The sequence below is a fragment of the Hyla sarda genome, chromosome 3 (assembly GCF_029499605.1).
Source record: "Hyla sarda isolate aHylSar1 chromosome 3, aHylSar1.hap1, whole genome shotgun sequence".
NCBI lineage: Eukaryota > Metazoa > Chordata > Amphibia > Anura > Hylidae > Hyla > Hyla sarda.
In genome coordinates, this window is record NC_079191.1 from 239847842 (window position 1) to 239866584 (window position 18743).

Sequence of the window (18743 nt, forward strand, 5' to 3'; positions counted from 1 at the left end):
TGCTTATTCCACTCACCTCTGCTGGCCCAGCAGACCTTGAAGAGCGATTCCTGGATACCCAAATTCACAAACCCTACAGATACTACAGATACATTGATGATATTTTCATTGTTTGGACTGAAGGAGAGGATAAACTCAAACAATTTCATGATGCCTTCAACACATTTAATCCATCCATCAAACTCAAAATGGACTTCTCTACAGAAAGTGTAAACTTTCTGGACACCACTGTAACTATAAACAAGGACACAATACAGACATCTGTATACAGAAAACCCACAGACCGATCCAGCTATCTACACAATTCAAGTTCCCATTTGTCCCACACCAAGAAAGGCATCATATACAGCCAAGCCATCAGGTACCACCGCATCTGCTCAAACCCTGATGACAGAGACACACATCTACAAACGCTAGCTGAGAAATTTAAACAAAAAGGTTACAAACCAAGGACCATCCATAAGAAAATCCACTCTGCTCTTCAAACACCACGTGAACACCTGCTGCAATACAGAGAGAAACAAACCTCATCATGCATACCACTGGTAGCCACATACAATCCCACCCTTGAGGAAATACGCAAAATCATCAAGGACCTGCAGCCAATACTAGCAGAAGATGAGGTGTTAAAGCAAATCTTTCCTGAACCACCCATCTTGGCCTTCAGACAACCGCCCAACTTAAAACAAAAGATGATCAATAGGAAACTACCCACAGAAACATCAGATACAGACAATGGGACCAAACCCTGCATCAAACCGTGCTGTAAACTCTGTCAACACATCTGCACAAATTCTGAAGCCTCCCACAACAACAAGACATACAATATCAAGGGACAATACTCCTGCACCACAGAGAATGTAGTCTACATGATACAATGCACCAAGTGTGACCTGGGATGTTACATTGGTGAGACCAGTCAGCCACTCAATAAAAGGATGAATCTACACAGACCGTCCATCAACAACCATAGAGAAAAGGACTATCGCACCCCATTTGGACACCATTTTACTCAAACAGGTCACTCCCTACAGGACCTCAAAATCAAGATCCTGAAAGGAAACTTCAAGAACACCCAGGAAAGAAAGACATTTGAAGCCAAAATGATAGTTCTTTATGACTCCAAGAACAGAGGACTTAATGTGGATTTAAGCTTCTTATCCCATTATCAAAATTTTCCTATAACCTTTGCTAAACTCTCTTCCCTCTCCCTGCTCTAACACCATCACACCCCTGCTCCCCCTCCCCCTGTCTAAGTCTTATCTTCAGTCTATGGCTCTATAGTAAAATTGTCTGTCCAGCGTAACCACTATTCTCACCTCTGCTTTCCAGCCCCCTCCCCCTCATCCTTATCTGTAGTCTATCATCCTATAGCTATATAATTTATGGCCCAACTGAATGTCCATTCTCCACATATGTTGTTTTAACCCCTGCATATTTTGTGAGATAGAACCTGTGTTTTCTCCTTGTGAGCTCAAAAATGCTTATGACTTGATAAAGGGAGGAATCCCGAAAGCTTGTCTCTACAAAATCTGGTTAGTCCAATAAAAAAGGTATTACAAGATACTGCAACTACCGATGATTTTGCTTTTTGCATCACTGAATTAATACGGCTACTCCTAACTAATATATATATATATATATATATATATAATTTTTTTTATCACAACATCCAATAACATGTATTTGTCTTACACTATATGGTGTGCACACTATGAAGGTGTATTATGCTAACTTCATATGCTTATGCTAAGACATTTCTTTCAATCCTAAATCCAAAGTTTCCATGACACAATAATAAGTGTGCATTCCTTAGTGCTTATCCGCCAGATTTAAGACTGAGTTCTTATACACACTGACCTGTACATTGTTTCCCATTCTTTGTCTGTTCTGCTTTACCAATATAGAATATATACAGTACATTCGCAAAGTCATAAGACCCTTTCACTTTTTTATGTTGTTGTAAAAAAAAAAAAAGTGTTCCCCCATCATTTTGTATTCAATACCCCATATATGAAAAACACAATGTTAGAAATCTTTGCTAATTTATTGAAAGGAAAAACTAAAATCTTGCAGTGACATAAGTATTCAGACCCTTTACTCAATTCTTAGTTGAAGCACATTTAGCAGTGATTACAGTCTCCGGTCTTCTATGATGCTACAAGGTTTGCACACCTGGATTTGGGGATTTTCAGGTTTCTCTAAGGCTAGGACTCCACTGAGATTTTTGCCCTGCGTTTATTGCGGCATAAAAATGCCAGAAAAATTGCCACAGTTTTCCCCAGCATTTTGGCGTTTTTTCTGGCGTTTTTACCTTTGTGTGGAATTTGCCTTTTTTTTTTGCCCCTTTTCCTTATTTTTTTTACAAAATAGTTGGGTACCAGTAGGGATGTAAAAATGTATTTAACTAAATGTTTATTTTTTATAACAAAGTTTTAATACATTTTTTTGTAAAGTGTGTGTGTGTTTAACTTTTTATTCAAATTTTTTATGTAGTACTACTACTCCCAGCATAGAACACACTGTTCCATGCTGGGAGTAGTAGTACCTGTACTATAGACATATCGCCCCTGGTGTCAGTCTGACACCCGATGCGGTTGTCCATTATATAGCAGAGAAGCGGAGCGGCTCTATACAGCACTTCCATCTCTGCTCTGTACTCTGAGTGATGTTCTATCCATATTTTCCGCCCAGAGCTGTGATTGGCCGGATGGTTGCAGCCAATCACATCTCTAAGGAAAAGATGAATGAATGAGTGGCCGGCCCGTAGTATAGTGCAGAGCAGGGATACGAGCGATGTATACAGCCGCTCCATCTCTGCTATAGACAGGACGATCACAGCGGGTGTCAGTAGTGACATCCACTGTGATGTCTGCAGGTACTACTACTCCCAACATGGAGCACACTCCATGCTGGGAGCTGTAGTACCTGAATTAATAGACAGATCGCAGCGAGTGTAACTTTTGACACCTGCTGCGATCTGTCTATTAATGCAGGTACTACAGCTCCCAGCATGGAGCAGAGTGTGCTCCATGTTGGGAGTAGTAGTATTTGTAATTAAGGAAAGATCACTGCGGGTATTACTCCTGACACCCGCTGTGATCCTCCGGTATAATGTATGGATGCGGCCGGCGCTCTCCTATGGTCCCCTGCACAGCCGTATATATACACATTCCTATTTCTCACAGAGAGCTGTGATTGGCTGGAACCATCTGGCCAATCACAGCTCTCTGCGGGAAATATGAATATGTGTATAGCAGAGGCCGAAGCATCTATATATTATACAAGAGGATCGCAACTGGCGATCTGTCTATTAGTACAGGTACTACTATTCCCATCATGGAACAGTGTGTTCCATGCTGGGAGTAGTAGTACTATCTAAAAAAAAAGTAAAAAATAAAAAAAAAAAGTGAAAAACACACACAGACTACATTTTTATTATTGTCGGCTACATTTTTAGTGCTTTACACGCTCACATAAATTGATCCCTGTTTAAAAATGAATAAACATTTCGTAATAAAAAAGATACATTTCGTTAGATACAATTTTTTCCATCACTACTGTATCTTTTTTATTATCTTTTTTTTTATAGTACCCTACGAAGTTTTAATAAAAAAGGTATCTCCATAATTTTTTGGGATCGCTAAAGTCCAAAAAAGAATAAAAACCGCCTGCAAAAACGCAAAATTTAAAACCAACATGGCGTTTTTCTTAACGTTTTTGCTCTCCCATAGACTTCTATGGGAGGAAAACACCACGATTTCAGGGCAAAAAACGCCAAACTAGGTTTTGTCGGGCGTTTTGAAAATCCAGCCTCTGAGCCCGAAATTGCTGTAAAACGCCAAAAGGATTTAAAAAAAACGCCAAACTGAAAAACGCCAAGTGAATCTGGCATTTTGCAGTTTACTAATGACTTGCAGCCAACATCTGTCCGCGGCGTTTTTTCACTGAAAAAACGCTGTGCGGGAAAATTGGCGTTTTTAATGGCATTTTTGCAAAAAAAAACCTCAGTGGAGTTCCAACCTAAAGATGTTCAATTGGGCCAAGCCAGGGCTCTGGCTGGGTCACTCAAGGACATTTACAGAGTTGTCCCTAAGCCACTCCTGTTTTTAGGGCCATTGTCTTGTTGGAAAGTGAACCTTCAACCCAGTCTGAGGTCCAGATTACTCTGGATCTGGTTTTCATTGGGATATCTCTGCACTTTCAGCTTTCCCTCAACATTGACCAGTCTCCCTGTCCAAATCCCCATCACCATGCATATTCCTGCCAGGCCTGCTGTTCTTATCATTATGGCAGCTGACTGAGAGAAGAGACAATCCTGGGGCATGGACGAACATTAAATTCTGTTTTGCACCAGGAACATAATCTGGACAGATCCTGGTTTCACTTTAATAGGGTCAAGACCTAAAAAATTGCATGTATATGCATGAAACCCCACAAGTGTATTGAGATTAAAGTAGTTCTGCAGGACTGCATTTACAGCACCTGACTTATCGAAAATCCGGACCGAAAATACCACAAGTGTATATTTAAAAAAAATAAACCACAAGTCTAACAAAGCAGTTCTGAAAATAACTAAAAATGTGAAATAATACTATAAAACTATAGGAAATCTTAAATACACTTTATCCTTTTCTTTACCTTTACTAACAGACTTGGCGAAAGTGAACAGTTCTGTGCCACCGCTGTAAACTTACAATTGTAACCATCATCATCTCTTATTCACAAGTCAATTGGTCACTGTTTTGTTTTCTTAAAGTTATTCAGTGACAACATTTGGAGTAAATTCAGTTAAACTTAACTGAATTGAATCAAAATAGTTTAAAGGCACAAAGTTCATTTTGAATTTTTGTGTGTGTGACCTTGATGTTCTGCAAACAAAGATAAACATTTATAAACATAAAAATGAAATAACCAATGAGATGGTCTGTACTATTTGTGCATTCATAGATTACCTGTATTTCATTTTTCAGGAAAACTTGAGCTTACCGTCTCTAATATTTACACCAAACAAAAAAAGTGTGTATAGACTAATTTAGAAAATTGCTTTATTAGACATAAGTGCACTGAAAAACACACATTTTAAACTTATTATTATCACATATAGAGTACAACTGATGGAAACACAAAAAACACAACAGAAATGGAAGCATACATAGCAGATGTGACCACAATGTAAATATCACTGTGGCAAACATGTATTGTATTCCCCAAAGTCCTCAGTGCTGAGGGTAGCAGCAGTGAATACAAAGTGCATGCTTGTAAATGTCATAGCAAAAAAAGGTAATACTGCAAAGACAAGGGGAAAAAAGATAGCAAAATAATGACAATCATTACCAAGTGGGCTTAGTAACTGTGTAGGCCTCCTTCACCCAACGTTTCGCTCAAGGCGTCTTCCGGGTCATTTTTCCGTGCACTTATGTCTACTAAAGCGATTTTTTTCAGTACATCTATACACACCTTTCTTGTTTGGTTTTCAGGCTGGAATTCCATTGAGGTTTTTTTTTTTTGCAAAAACGCCGTAAAAAATGCCAATTTTCCCGCGCTGCGTCCGGATGTTAGCTGCAAGTCAATAGTAAACTGCAAAATGCCAGATTCACTTGGCGTTTTTCAGTTTGGCGTTTTTTTTATCCTTTTGGCGTTTTTCAGCAATTTCGGGCTCAGAGGCTGGATTTTCAAAACGCCCGACAAAATCTAGTTTGGCGTTTTTTTGCCCTGAAATCGTGGCGTCTTCCTCCCATAGAAGTCTATGGGAGAGCAAAAACGCCAAGAAAAACACCATGTTGGTTTTAACTTTTGCGTTTTTGCAGGCGGTTTTTATTCTTTTTTGGACTTTAGCGATCCAAAAAAGTGATAGAGATACCTTTTCTATAAAAATTTCGTAGGGTACCATTAAAAAAAATAATAAAAAAGATACAGTAGTGATGGGAAAAATTTATCTAACGAAATGTATCTTTTTTATTTCGAAATTTTTATTAATTTTTAAACAGGGAAAAATTTCTGTGGGCGGGAAAGCACAAAAAATGTAGCCGACAATAATAAAAATGTAGTGTATGTACATTTTTTAGGTACTACTACACCCAGCATGCAACACATGTCCATGATGGGAGTAGTAGTACCTGTACTATAGGCAGATCGCCCATTGCAATCCTCCTGTATAATTTATTGATGCAGCCGGCTGCTCTTTTATGGTCCCCTGCACTGCCGTATATATATACACATATTCATATTTCCCACAGAGAGCTGTGATTGGTCAGATGGTTCAGGAAATATGAATATGTGTATATATACGTCAGTGCAAGGACCATAGAAGAGCGGCCGCATCTATACATTATACAGGAGGATCACAGCGGGTGTCAGAAGTTACACTCGCTGAGATCTGTCTATTAATGCAGGTACTACAGCTCCCAGCATGGAGCAGAGTGTGCTCCATTTTGGGAGCAACAGTAGCTGCAATAAGTGACAGGTCACAGCGGATGTCACTTCTCCTGACACCCGTTGCGATCCTCCTGAAGTGACTGTCGGGATCAGCTGTACCCAAGGCTACAGAGCCGGTAGAACAGCTGATGCTGAGCAGTATATATACATGGTATATCTACTGCCCAGCAAGAACTTACAGTGAGCCTGCAATGTGTATACAGTATACACATTGCTGGCTCACTTAACCCCTCGGTAAGCCAGCCCAGCAAGGAAAGAGTTAACTTACACTGATGGACAGTGTAGGTTAACCCTTTGGGCAGTATACAATATATACAGCTATCTATAGATAGCTGTATATAGTGTATACAGAAGACGAAGAAGTCCCCTTACCTCCCTCCAGTCGTCGCGGGCCAGTGTAGCTCCGCCCCTAGTGATGATGTCATTAGGGGCGGAGCTGCAGACAGGATCCAGGCTGGTAAGGGTATAAGGCTCTGTTAACATTGTCCGTTTTGTATAATGTGAACGGACCCTTCTGCTAGTGTCTTACCAGACAGGGAGACTCCAGCTGTTGCTAAACTACAACTCCCAGCATGCTTAGACAGCCAAAGGCTGTCTGGGCATGCTAGGAGTTGTAGTTTTCACCAATTGGAGGCTCCCTGTTTGGGAAGACATTGCATTGCAACGGATTAACTGGATTTTTTTTATTTTAATAAAATGGTTAACAAGGGCTGTGGGGGAGTGTTTTTTATAATAAAATAATTTTTCCAATGTGTTGTATTTTTTTTAATTGAATTTTCAGGCTTAGTAATGGAGGCTGTCTAATAGACGGAATCCATTACTAAGCTGGGGCTTAGCATTAGCCCCAAAACCAGCAAGTGCTAACCCCTAATTATTAACCCGATACCCACCGCCACAGGGGTGCCAGGAGGAGTCGGTACCAACAGGCCCAGAGCGTAAAAAATGGTGCTCCTAGGCGGTAACAGGCTGGCATTTTTTAGGCTGGGGAGGGCCAGTAACAATGGCCCTCGCCCACCCTGGTAACATCAGGCTGTTGCTGCTTGGTTGGTATCTATAAAATATGGGGAACCCAATGCGTTTTTTTTTTTTTTATTAATTAATTTATTTGTAAAAAATAAAAAAACGCATAGGGTTCCCCATATTTTCATTCTCAGCACAATACCAACCAAGCAGCAACAGCCTGATGTTACCAGGGTGGGCAAGGACCATTGTTACTAGCCCTCCCCAGCCTAAATAATGCCAGCCTGGCCCAGGAGCGCCATTTTTGGCACTCCGGGCCTGTTGGTACCGGCTCTTCCTGGCACCCCTGTGGCGGAGGGTACCGGGGTAATAATTGGGGGTCAGCGCTAGCTGTTTTTGGGGCTAATGCTAAGCCCTGGCTTAGTAATGGATTCCTATCAATAAGACAGCTTCCACTAATAAGCCTGAAAATTCAATAAAAAAAAAAAAACACAACACATTGGAAAAATTATTTTATTTTAAAAAACACTCCCCCACAGCCCTGGTTAGCCATTTTATTAAAAGAAAAAAATCCAGTTCATCCGCCGTAATCCATCGAATCCGCAGTAATCCTCTGCATACATGGTTCTGAAACGAGAAGAAAGAAAAAAAAAACACAAAACATTGGTTAGTACATTTTTGGCACTCTCCGCTGGGGAGAGCGCATATAATGGAATGTCTACCCAAACAGGGAGCCTCAAATTGGTGCAAAACTACAACTCCCAGCATGACCAGACAGCCTTTGGCTGTCTGACCATGCTGGGAGTTGTAGTTTAGCAACAGCTGGAGTCTCCCTGTCTGGTAGACACTGCCAGAAGGGACTGTTCACATTATACAAAACGGACAATGTGAACAGAGCTTCAGACCCTTACTAGCCTGACTCCTGTCTGTGGCTCTGCCCCTAATGACATTATCCCTAGGGGCGGAGCTACACTGACCCGACGGGGACAGGGAGCGAGGAAGGTATGTGGACCTCCTGTTCTGTATACACTATATACAGCTATCTATAGATAGCTGTATATCCTGTATACTGCCCAAAGGGCTATAGGAGCAGGGAGTCCTGCCAGTCTGGTGACAGGATTCCCGGCTCCTGTACAGTATGCACAGGTTCACTATGCCCCCTGTATACTATACGGCTGGGGGAGGTGAGTAGTGATGCTGTACATCACTCCTCATCTCTTTACACTCTGTGGCCCGGGCGCTCAGCATCCAACCCACAGAGTGGTACCCTGCAGGCAGTGAGAAAACTGCAACAGGGGACAAAACTGTCTATTTCCACACACCAGGAAAAATGCCAGAAAAAACGCCAGAAAAACTGCCAAACGCAGGAAAAAATCTGTGGCAGTTTTCCTGGCAGTTTTTCCTGGCATTTTTGCTGAAGGGTAAAAACCTCAGTGGAATTCTAGCCTTTTAGTTAGCTTTGGGCGTGGTTCAGTCATGGGAAGGTTTTTCGTTTATTGTCTCTATTATTTGCATTCTTAGCATTTTTTAATTAAGGACAGACAATTAGTAAACTGTGTCAAAGGGCCCTAAGTGTTCAGACTTTTTTGATAATACTGGCTGTCAGATTATGATGTTAGAACAAGTAGTGCATTGCAGCTTGCCACTTATGGGTCTGCATAGCCACAGAATGAAAACCGTTCAACACCAAACTTACCTAGAATACAATTAACTTGTGATCATCAGAACTGGACAGTAGAGCAATGGAAGAAGGCAGTTCGGTCTGATGAATCACATTTTTTTTTACATCATGTTTATAGGTAGATGCATGTGTGTAGCCCACCTTAAGAAGAGATGACAACAGGGCGCAATATGGGTAGAAGGCAAATGAGTGGAGGCAATGTGATGATCTAGACAATGTTCCGCTAGGCAACCTTGGTCCCTGGCATTTATTTAGATGTTCTTTTAACACATCCTGCCTACCAAAATACTGTTGCAGACCAGGTACATTGCTTCATGACAATGGTATTCTCTAAATGGAAGTGGGCACTTTCGGCAGGATTATACATTGCTCACTGCAAAAATTGTTCAGGAATGGTTTAAGAAACATGACATGAGTTAAAGGCTTGACTTGGCCTTTATTTTGGGTACCAACAAAAACTGCCAAGGTGCCAAAAATGCAATTTTCACCGAAATGAAAAAACACCAGGAAAAACTCCAGATGCAGGAAATTGCACTGCAGTTTTTTCTTGCTTTTTTTCTTACATTTTTTCAAACCAAAAAATGCAGGACAATTTATTTATTTGTGTTTTGAAATAATCATAAAAATGTATATATCTATATATATATATATATATATATATATACACACACACATATATTTAATATTTTTTTATATATTTATTGAAAAATATATATGTTTATATAAATATTTTTTTCAATAATTATATAAATAAAATATATATATATATATATATATGTATTTATATAATTTATTAAATATATATATATATATATATATATGTATGTGTATATATTGATATATATATATATATATATATAGATATACAGTACAGACCAAAAGTTTGGACACACCTTCTCATTCAAAGAGTTTTCTTTATTTTCATGACTATGAAAATTGTAGATTCACATTGAAGGCATCAAAACTATGAATTAACACATGTGGAATTAGAGACATAACAAAGTGTGAAAAAACTGAAAATATGTCATATTCTAGTGTGGTGTCCCGGTACCGTATTGCATACCGTACCTTGTTAGAGGTCCCCAAAGTCAGAGTTCCTAGGAACGGGGGGTCCCTCTTTTCTAGTTAACCCCTCGTCACCCCTCAGTTAGCTAATATTCATCTAAATATAAATGTAAAATATTCATCTAAATATAAATGTAACAATGTATATTTAAATGCCTACCTATTAGCGTTGCAGGACCTTAGGTCATGTGACTTGGTGTTCAGAACTCTATGGTTTGTTGAAGGACCTTTGGTGGTTCTTGTGTCAGGTGTTCACCCACAATGCCATGTAACGGTGAGTGACAGCTGTATGGACCAATCCAAAACCGCTCAGCCCCTGCCCATATAAGGGAGCTGCAGCCATTAATCGCTCTCTTGGGTTGCTGACATTGGATGAGGTAGGACCTCAGCAACTTACAAAGACAATTACTAGGCCAGAGCCTTGCGGCCTCAGCCTACGCTAAAGACTGTGAGTTATTACAATTCCCCGCTAACTCCGCAAGATCACTGGACCTAAATCTACCCCTAAATCCAGCGGATCTATGCTACAAATTCATTCTAAACTAAAGAGAACTTACAAGGTCCCAACCACTGTCAATTGCTGCTTCAGCTGTATATAGACTCTGTTATCTGGACTGTTACCGGTAACTGCATGTTACAGAAAATCTTCAGTAAAGTTTCTACAAGTTTTCAGCTAAGCACTGGTTGTGGACAATCCGTTATTCTGCACTCACCTATCGTTCTTGGGAAGGGTGGCGATAGGCCCAGCATTACATCAGCATTTAACCCTCACCCTGGCGTCACGAGTGACAAGGGTTAATCAACCCCTGATACCTGCTCTGCAACACCCCAGCTACCCTACACCCCCTGAGGCGTACCACACTAGGTTCTTCAAAGAAGCCACCTTTTGCTTTGATTACTGCTTTGCACACTCTTGGCATTCTCTTGATAAGCTTCAAGAGGTAGTCACCTAAAATGGTCTTCCAACAGTCTTGTAGGAGTTCCCAGAGATGCTTAGCACTTGTTGGCCCTTTTGCCTTCATTGGGTTCAGGTCTGGTGACTGTGGAGGCCAGGTCATCTGGTGCAGCACCCCATCCCTCTCCTTCTTGGTCAAATAGCCCTTACACAGCCTGGAGGTGTGTTTGGGGTCATTGTCCTGTTGAAAAATAAATGATGGTCCAGCTAAACGCAAACCGGATGGAATAGCATGCCGCCGCAAGATGCCATGGTAGCCATGCTGGTTCAGTATGCCTTCAATTTTGAATAAATACCCAACAGTGTCACCAACAAAGCACCCCACACCATCACACCTCCTCCTTCACACCAGCACACCTGTGAAGGGAAAACCATTTCAGGTGACTACCTCTTGAAGCTCAACAAGAGAATGGCAAGAGTGTGCAAAGCAGTAATCAAAGCAAAAGTTGGCTACTTTGAAGAACCTAGAATATGACATATTTTCAGTTGTTTCACACTTTTTTGTTATGTATATAATTCCACATGTGTTAATTCATAGTTTTGATGCCTTCAGTGTGAATCTACAATTTTCATAATCATGAAAATAAAGAAAACTCTGAATGAGAAGGTGTATACAAACTTTTGGTCTGTACTGTATGTATATATATATATATATATATATATATATATATATATATATATATACATATATATGTATATATATATATATATATATATAAATACATATATATATATATTTTTTTTTATTAATTACAATAAATATTTTATTTAATTCTACTAAATATACTTACATAGAGATATAAATTACAATGTTCAATTTAAGTTTACACCGAGCATAATTAGCTAACAGACAGACGTAATTAGACTAGTCGTCTCCAATATTGTATAAACAATAAAAACTCCACCCCCCCCCAACAAACCTCCCCTCCTCCACCCTACATCCTTTGTAAAGATTTTTTTAAATCTACTATACACCTGTCTTCTAAATCAGTATGCTATCTGATAAAGACAGACAGCTCAAATTACACTAGTCGTCTCCACTATGGTATAAGACCTTCCACTCAGACCTCAAAACCACACCCAATCCACCACCCCCAACTACACCCATTGTGCCTCCAGCTGTTGCATAACTACAACCCCCACCAAGCATGCACGTACAGCCAAAGGGCATGCTGTAAGTTGTAGTAGTGTGTCTCCAGCTGTTGCAAACTACAACTCCCAGCATGCATTGACAGACCGTACATGTTGTGAGCTGTAATTTTGCAACAGCTGGAGGCACACGTTTTGCAAAAAAAAAAAAAAAAACTCTCAGTGTTTGCAAACAGTTTGCCTCCAACTGTTGCATAACTACAGCCCCCAACATGCATGCAGGGACAGCCAAGGGGCATGCTGTAAGTTATATTAGTCATAAAAGCATAATTTTATTAGTATACAATTTAAAATATTAGCACAGATTTAGTAATGATAAACAAGATTCAAGAATTTTACAGTTCTATTAAACACTACAGTGGATCCCTGCATACGCTGCCCATCCATTCTACTAACTGCAGGATATGTGACATCTCCATGGCTCCTTCACCCCTTCATTGGACACCATCTCGCATAGCCCTAACTGCCTGGTACGGATCATCTCCCTGTGGGTGACCATATAAGAATAACCCTCATACTAAAGGTAGACCTATTCATATCAGCTTTATACAAGTGTTTATCTGCCTGTATTAGCAGTTTGTGCATGGACCGCGCTGCACTTGCATACCTGCCACACCAGTGAGAGGACGGCATATATCTACTCTCAAGAGGGAATATTTTCACCGGACCATCACCTACTAGTCTATCCTACCTGGGCTTGTTTATCCTAGCACATCTACATATTATCTATACCTCTGTTCGTCGTATCACGACTAGATAAATGTATTCAGTGAGATAAGTGACAGGAAATACCACGCTCCTGCCTAAATACACTTGTCCCTGAAGAGTTGTGCCGCCATAAAAAATGTGCCACAACGAAACGCATTGGAAATATGTGGCTTGATTTGTATCAATATTGTATGCAAGTGTTTTACTGATACCTATGTGCTTGCAAACTATATACTCACCGAATTAATTGCGGAGGCTTTGCAAACCAGCTAGTTTGTTACTGGTGACTTGCTGTACATACTGTACTCGGTGCCTCCATTGCCTCCAGTACCAGGGAGAGATAGGAGGTTCCTGTTGCAGGTTGGCACTCTCTAGGAGGGTCTCCCTGCAGTAACAGGTAGGGGGTCCTAGTGGACTGGAAGGGCCAGTGCAGCCCAACCCTGGTGACCTACCTAGCACCTAGGAATAGCTGTGTTTGATAGAACTGTAAAATTCTTGAATCTTGTTTATCATTACTAAATATGTGCTAATATTTTAAATTGTATACTAATAAAATTATGCTTTTATGACTAAGTGTTTCTTCCTTTGCGCAATACTAAATTGACACATAGGTCTCTATATATCAATTGCTCCCCCCTACTCTATTGTAAGTTATATTAGTATGTCTCCAGCTGTTGCATAACTACAACTCCCAGCATGTCCTTTGGCTGTCAGTACATGCTAAGAGTTGTAGTTTTTGCAAAAGCTGAAGGCACACTGGTTGCGAAACACTGAGAGTTTGTTACCTAACTCAGTGTTTTTCAACCAGTGTGCCTTCAGCTGTGGCAAACTACAACTCTCAGCATGCACTGACAGCCAAAGGGCATGCTGGGATTTGTAGTTTTGCAACAGATGGAGGTTTGCCCCCTCCACCATATGACTGTACAGGATACATTCAAAGGGGGGGGGGGGGGGGGTTTCAGCTAGTTTCTCGCTGCAAGTTTGAGATGTAGCAATATTTCCGCTGCAGCTCAAACTCCCAGCGTAAATCTCGTTCTGAATAACCACCTGTGTGAATGTACCCTAAAAAAAACACTACACTTCACTAACAAATAATAAAAAGTAAAAAACACTACATGTACACATACCCCTACAAAGTCCACAACACCAACACTCCCCCCCCCCCCACAATAAAAATAAAAACGTCTGGTACAGCAGTGTTTCCAAAACGGAGCCTCCAGCTGTTGCAAAACCAGAGCTCTTAGTATTGCTGGACAGCCATTGTCTCTCCATGCATGCTGGGAGTTTAGTAACAGCTGGAGGCACCCTGTTTAGGAATCACTGGCCTAGAATACTACTATGTCCACCCCTATGAAAATACCTGATGTAGGCCTCAAATGCGCATGGCGCTTTTTGATTTGGGGGCCCTGTCTTATTTCAAGGCAACAGTTTAGTGTCACATGTGTGGTATTTCCCTACTTGGGATAAATTGCATAACAAATTTTGGGGGCTTTTTTCTCCTTTCACCCCCTAGGAAAAGTTAAAGTAGTGGTATACTCCAGCATGTCATTGTAATAAATTGTAATTTTTTACGCTAACATGAAGGTGTTGCACCAAATTTTTCATTTTCACAAGGGGTATTAGGAAAAATCCTCACAAAATAGGTAACCCCATTTCTTATCTATATAACTCAATGGGCCTCATTTACAGTCATTTTACAGAAACAGCATCTAGCAACAGGATCTGGTTGCCACAACCTCCACCTGGCTCTTATCATTGTGGGCATTGCTCCACATGTAAAGTTCTTCCCAAAATAAAATCATTTACTAATCCAGTAGATGGAAAAACATAGAAGACTTTGGACTTCATCAATTGGAGTGGCAAGAATGTACTCTATGTAGCAAGCTGTACTTGCCCAAAATTGTACGTGGGAATAACCACACAAGAGTTAAGACGACGCATAGGCAAACATATGAGTACTATTTGGACCAACACAGATACTCCCATAGACAGACACATGAGGCTGTTTCACAATAACCAGATGGACCAGATTAAATTCTGTGGCCTTCGCCAGATCAAAATGGGAGAAAGGGAAATGTAGATAGAGTCCTCTTGAGAGAAAAGGCAAAGTGGATTTATAGACTACAGAGTAGGAGTCCAATGGGACTCAACAAAGGCTTCTCATTCACAGCATTTTTGGAGTGACTCATAATACTTTCAAATATCATTCAAATAAAATTCTTATTAAACATGTTTTGTAAGGACCATCAATTTCAGACCAACTATTGAGGTGAAGTTCAGTACTGAGAATATATAGCACACGCATCAAGACCTATCAGAGCTACTAAATACTATAGGACACCTATTAGATTCATAGTTTATGATTAACTGCTTTAAAAGGGAGGAAGAATGAGACCCGTATAAGTGATACCCTCATCCATCAATTTCATCAAAAAATCTTTTTTACGTACATGATCAAATCAGCCAACATGTATAGTATGGCATGGTTTATGGCATGTAATATTCAATTACCTGGCTTAAATATTTATACTTACCTAGTCATCTTTTACTCCTAGGAGTGAGGTATGAGCTTCTAATTGGGGGCAAATCAGATATGCCCTGGAACATAAAAAAGAATAAATAGAGTTAAAATAATAAATCAATAACAAATACATGAACATATAACACAAAAATGATGTACAAGTTATGATTAGGCCTTGAACACAAGCAATTATATATCTGATGAAGGTTTTCTGACCTTATTTTATATTGTTCATATTCATATATTTGACTCATATTTCACATTATACATACCATTATTTCATAAATCGATTGATAAAATAACTCCTATATACTGGATTCATCTTATAATGTTGAAGTTTACTTGAATCAATACATTAGGGGCAATTACATAATTACAAATTATGGACAATACGTGAGTAAGAGAACACACCTAATCCTCCATACCAAACACTTATATTGGCAGTAGTAACCAACTAAATATAATAGCAGGTCTGGGCACTTCGTTTTCTAAACAGCTGTTTTACAAAAGAGGTACATAAGAATCATTTCTAAGTCCACAGATATGCGCGTTAATATGGGGCATCGGACGCAGACTCAGTCATTGCAACATAAACAATAGTATCTAAGTGCCATGTCATGCGCAAAATAAACCAGGAAGCGGGTTAAACAATACACTACACGGAGCATGCGCAGCCGCAGCTGGAGATAGGAATACGGAACATCGGCTAAGTCCACTGACATGCGCGGCGCAGTGAATTCACGCGATGAGTGCGATTACGCACACATCACGTGACCGGCTGCTGATTGGCTAACAAAATCACATTTATGACACGCAGTCACATGTCCCTTAACGCACTGGATAGAATGAATGGAGCTGTTACATGCTCAGCTATCATTGGCCAGCTCTGATGCGCACAATGATGCGGGGCAGGGAAACGTCACAAATAGAGATGTCACGAATTGTTCGCCGGCGAACAGTTCCCGGTGAACATAGCTTGTTCGCGTTCGCCGCGCCATGCGAACAAATGCGATGTTTGATCCGCCCCTATTCGTCATCATTGAGTAAACTTTGACCCTGTTTTTTGCAGTCAGCAGACACATTCCAGCCAATCAGCAGCAGACCCTCCCTCCCAGACCCTCCCACCTCTTGGACAGACTCCATTTTAGATTCATTCTGAAGCTGCATGGTTAGTGAGAAGAGGGATAGTGAACCTGCTGCTGATTTAATAGGGAAATCGATAGCTAGGCTAGTTTATTCAGGGTTCACTACAGTCCTGAAGGACTCATCTGATCTCTGCTGTAGGGACAGCACCCAAAAAAGCCCTTTTTAGGGCTCGAAAATCAGTCTGCATCCTCCCCCCCCTCTGTGTAATCTAATTGCATTTGCCTGCCTGACAGCATGTGTGGCAGGCTCACAGTGTATACTGTGTTCACTTGCCCAGTGCCACCACTCATATCTGGTGTCACAATAGCTTGCATTTAAAAAAAAAAAAAAACTTTTTTGACTGTAATATAATAGCAGTCATTTTCCTTCACACATGTGTTTTGCAACAGCTGGAGGCACCCTGGTTTGGAACCACTGGTTAAAAGGGGTACTCCGGTGGAAAACTTTTTTTCTTTCAATCGACTACAGTATTCAGTGTCCACTAAAGTCCTGAAGGACTAATCTGATCTCTGCTGTAAGGGCAGCACCCTATAAAGCCCTTTTTAGGGCTCGAACATCAGTCTGCATTTTTTTTCTCTGTGTAATCTAATTGCATTTGCCTGCCTGGCAGCATGTGTCAGGCTCACAGCGTATACTTTGCCCACTTGCCCAGCACCACCACTCATATCTGGTGTCACAATAGCTTGCATTAAAAAAAAAAAAAACTTTTTTGAATGTGAAATAATAACAGTCAGTTTCCTTCACACAATTGCCTTTCAGGGCCTGCAAGGGCACAGTGTCACACCAGTGCAACTCATATATGGTGTAACAGTAGTGTATATGTAAAAAAAATTTATACAATTTTGACTGTAATAGATTGAATAGCAGTTAGTTGTCTGCAAGTGTGTGTGTGTCAGGCCTACAGAGTCTACTCTGCCAACTTCTGCCAGTGCACAGTGGCACTCATATCTGTTGTCACAGTAGCTTGCACGCATAGTACCACTAATAAAAAAAAAATGACAGACAGAGTCAGGCCACCTCGCAGGGGTCGTTGCGGTCATGGTGCTGTGATTCCCTTTGGCCCTATAATAATGCCCAGTGTTCAGAGGCCACGTACCCTTAACTCGAAAAGTTCTGAGGACATAGTTGACTGGCTAACACAGGACACACAATCTTCTACAGCTTCCGCTTGGAACCTTGACGCACCATCCTCCTCCAGCTTAGCTTCAGGCACCTCTCAAGTTACAACTCGCCTGCCTGCCGCCACCATCAACACTAGCACCACAGCCGATTTACTTGATCCATCAGAGGAGTTATTTACACATCAGTTGGAAGAAATGAGTGATGCGCAACCATTATTGCCAGAGGATGTAGATAACAGGGATATGTCTCAGTCAGGCAGCATTACACACATGAACGTACGGTGCGATGATGATGATGTTGTACCCGCTGCTGTTTCCTTTCTTGAGTTGTCAGATACAAGTGAAGCGGTTGATGATGACGATGCATCTGTGGATGTCATGTGGGTGCCCGCTAGAAGAGAAGAAGAACAGGGGGAAAGTTCAGATGGGGAGACAAAGAGGAGGAGAAGACAAGTTGGAAGCAGGGGGAAGTCATCGCAAGGAGCTAGTGACACAGTCAGACAGCATGCATCAGCACACAGGGTTAGCCAGACCAATCAACTCATGCTGTTGCCACCACCAGAATGCCGTCATTGCAGAGCTCAGCAGTGTGGCATTTTTTTCTGTGTCTGCCTCTGACAACAGCGATGCCATTTGCAACCTGTGCCAAAAGAAACTGAGTTGTGGAAAGTCCAACACCCACCTAGGTACAACTGCTTTGCGAAGGCACATGATCTCACATCACAAACACCTATGGAATCAACACATGAGTACAAGCAGCACACAAACTCAAAGCCGCCATCCTCCTCCTGGTCCGGCATCTTCAGACACGTCAACCACTGTTGTCCTCCTTGCCCCCTCTCAACCATCCGCCACTCCGTCTCTCGCCTTGAGAAGTTCCTGCTCATCTGCCCACAGTCAGGTGTCTGTCAAGGACATGTTTGAGCATAAGATGCCAATGTCACAAAGTCACCCCCTTGCCCGGCGTCTGACAGCTGGCTTGTCTGAACTCTTCGCCCG

At 41.0% G+C, this 18743-nt stretch overlaps 1 protein-coding gene across 1 annotated transcript in view; it reads right to left on the reverse strand.

Moving 5' to 3' along the window:
• The window catches only part of SLC22A16 (solute carrier family 22 member 16), a 162708-nt gene that overhangs the window by 102864 nt on the left and 41101 nt on the right, over nucleotides 1-18743 (reverse strand). The window contains exon 2 of the mRNA XM_056566324.1: nucleotides 15491-15554. Coding sequence (XP_056422299.1) covers nucleotides 15491-15498 — 8 coding nt within the window. The 5' untranslated portion in view covers nucleotides 15499-15554. The remainder of the gene's footprint in view (nucleotides 1-15490; nucleotides 15555-18743) is intronic.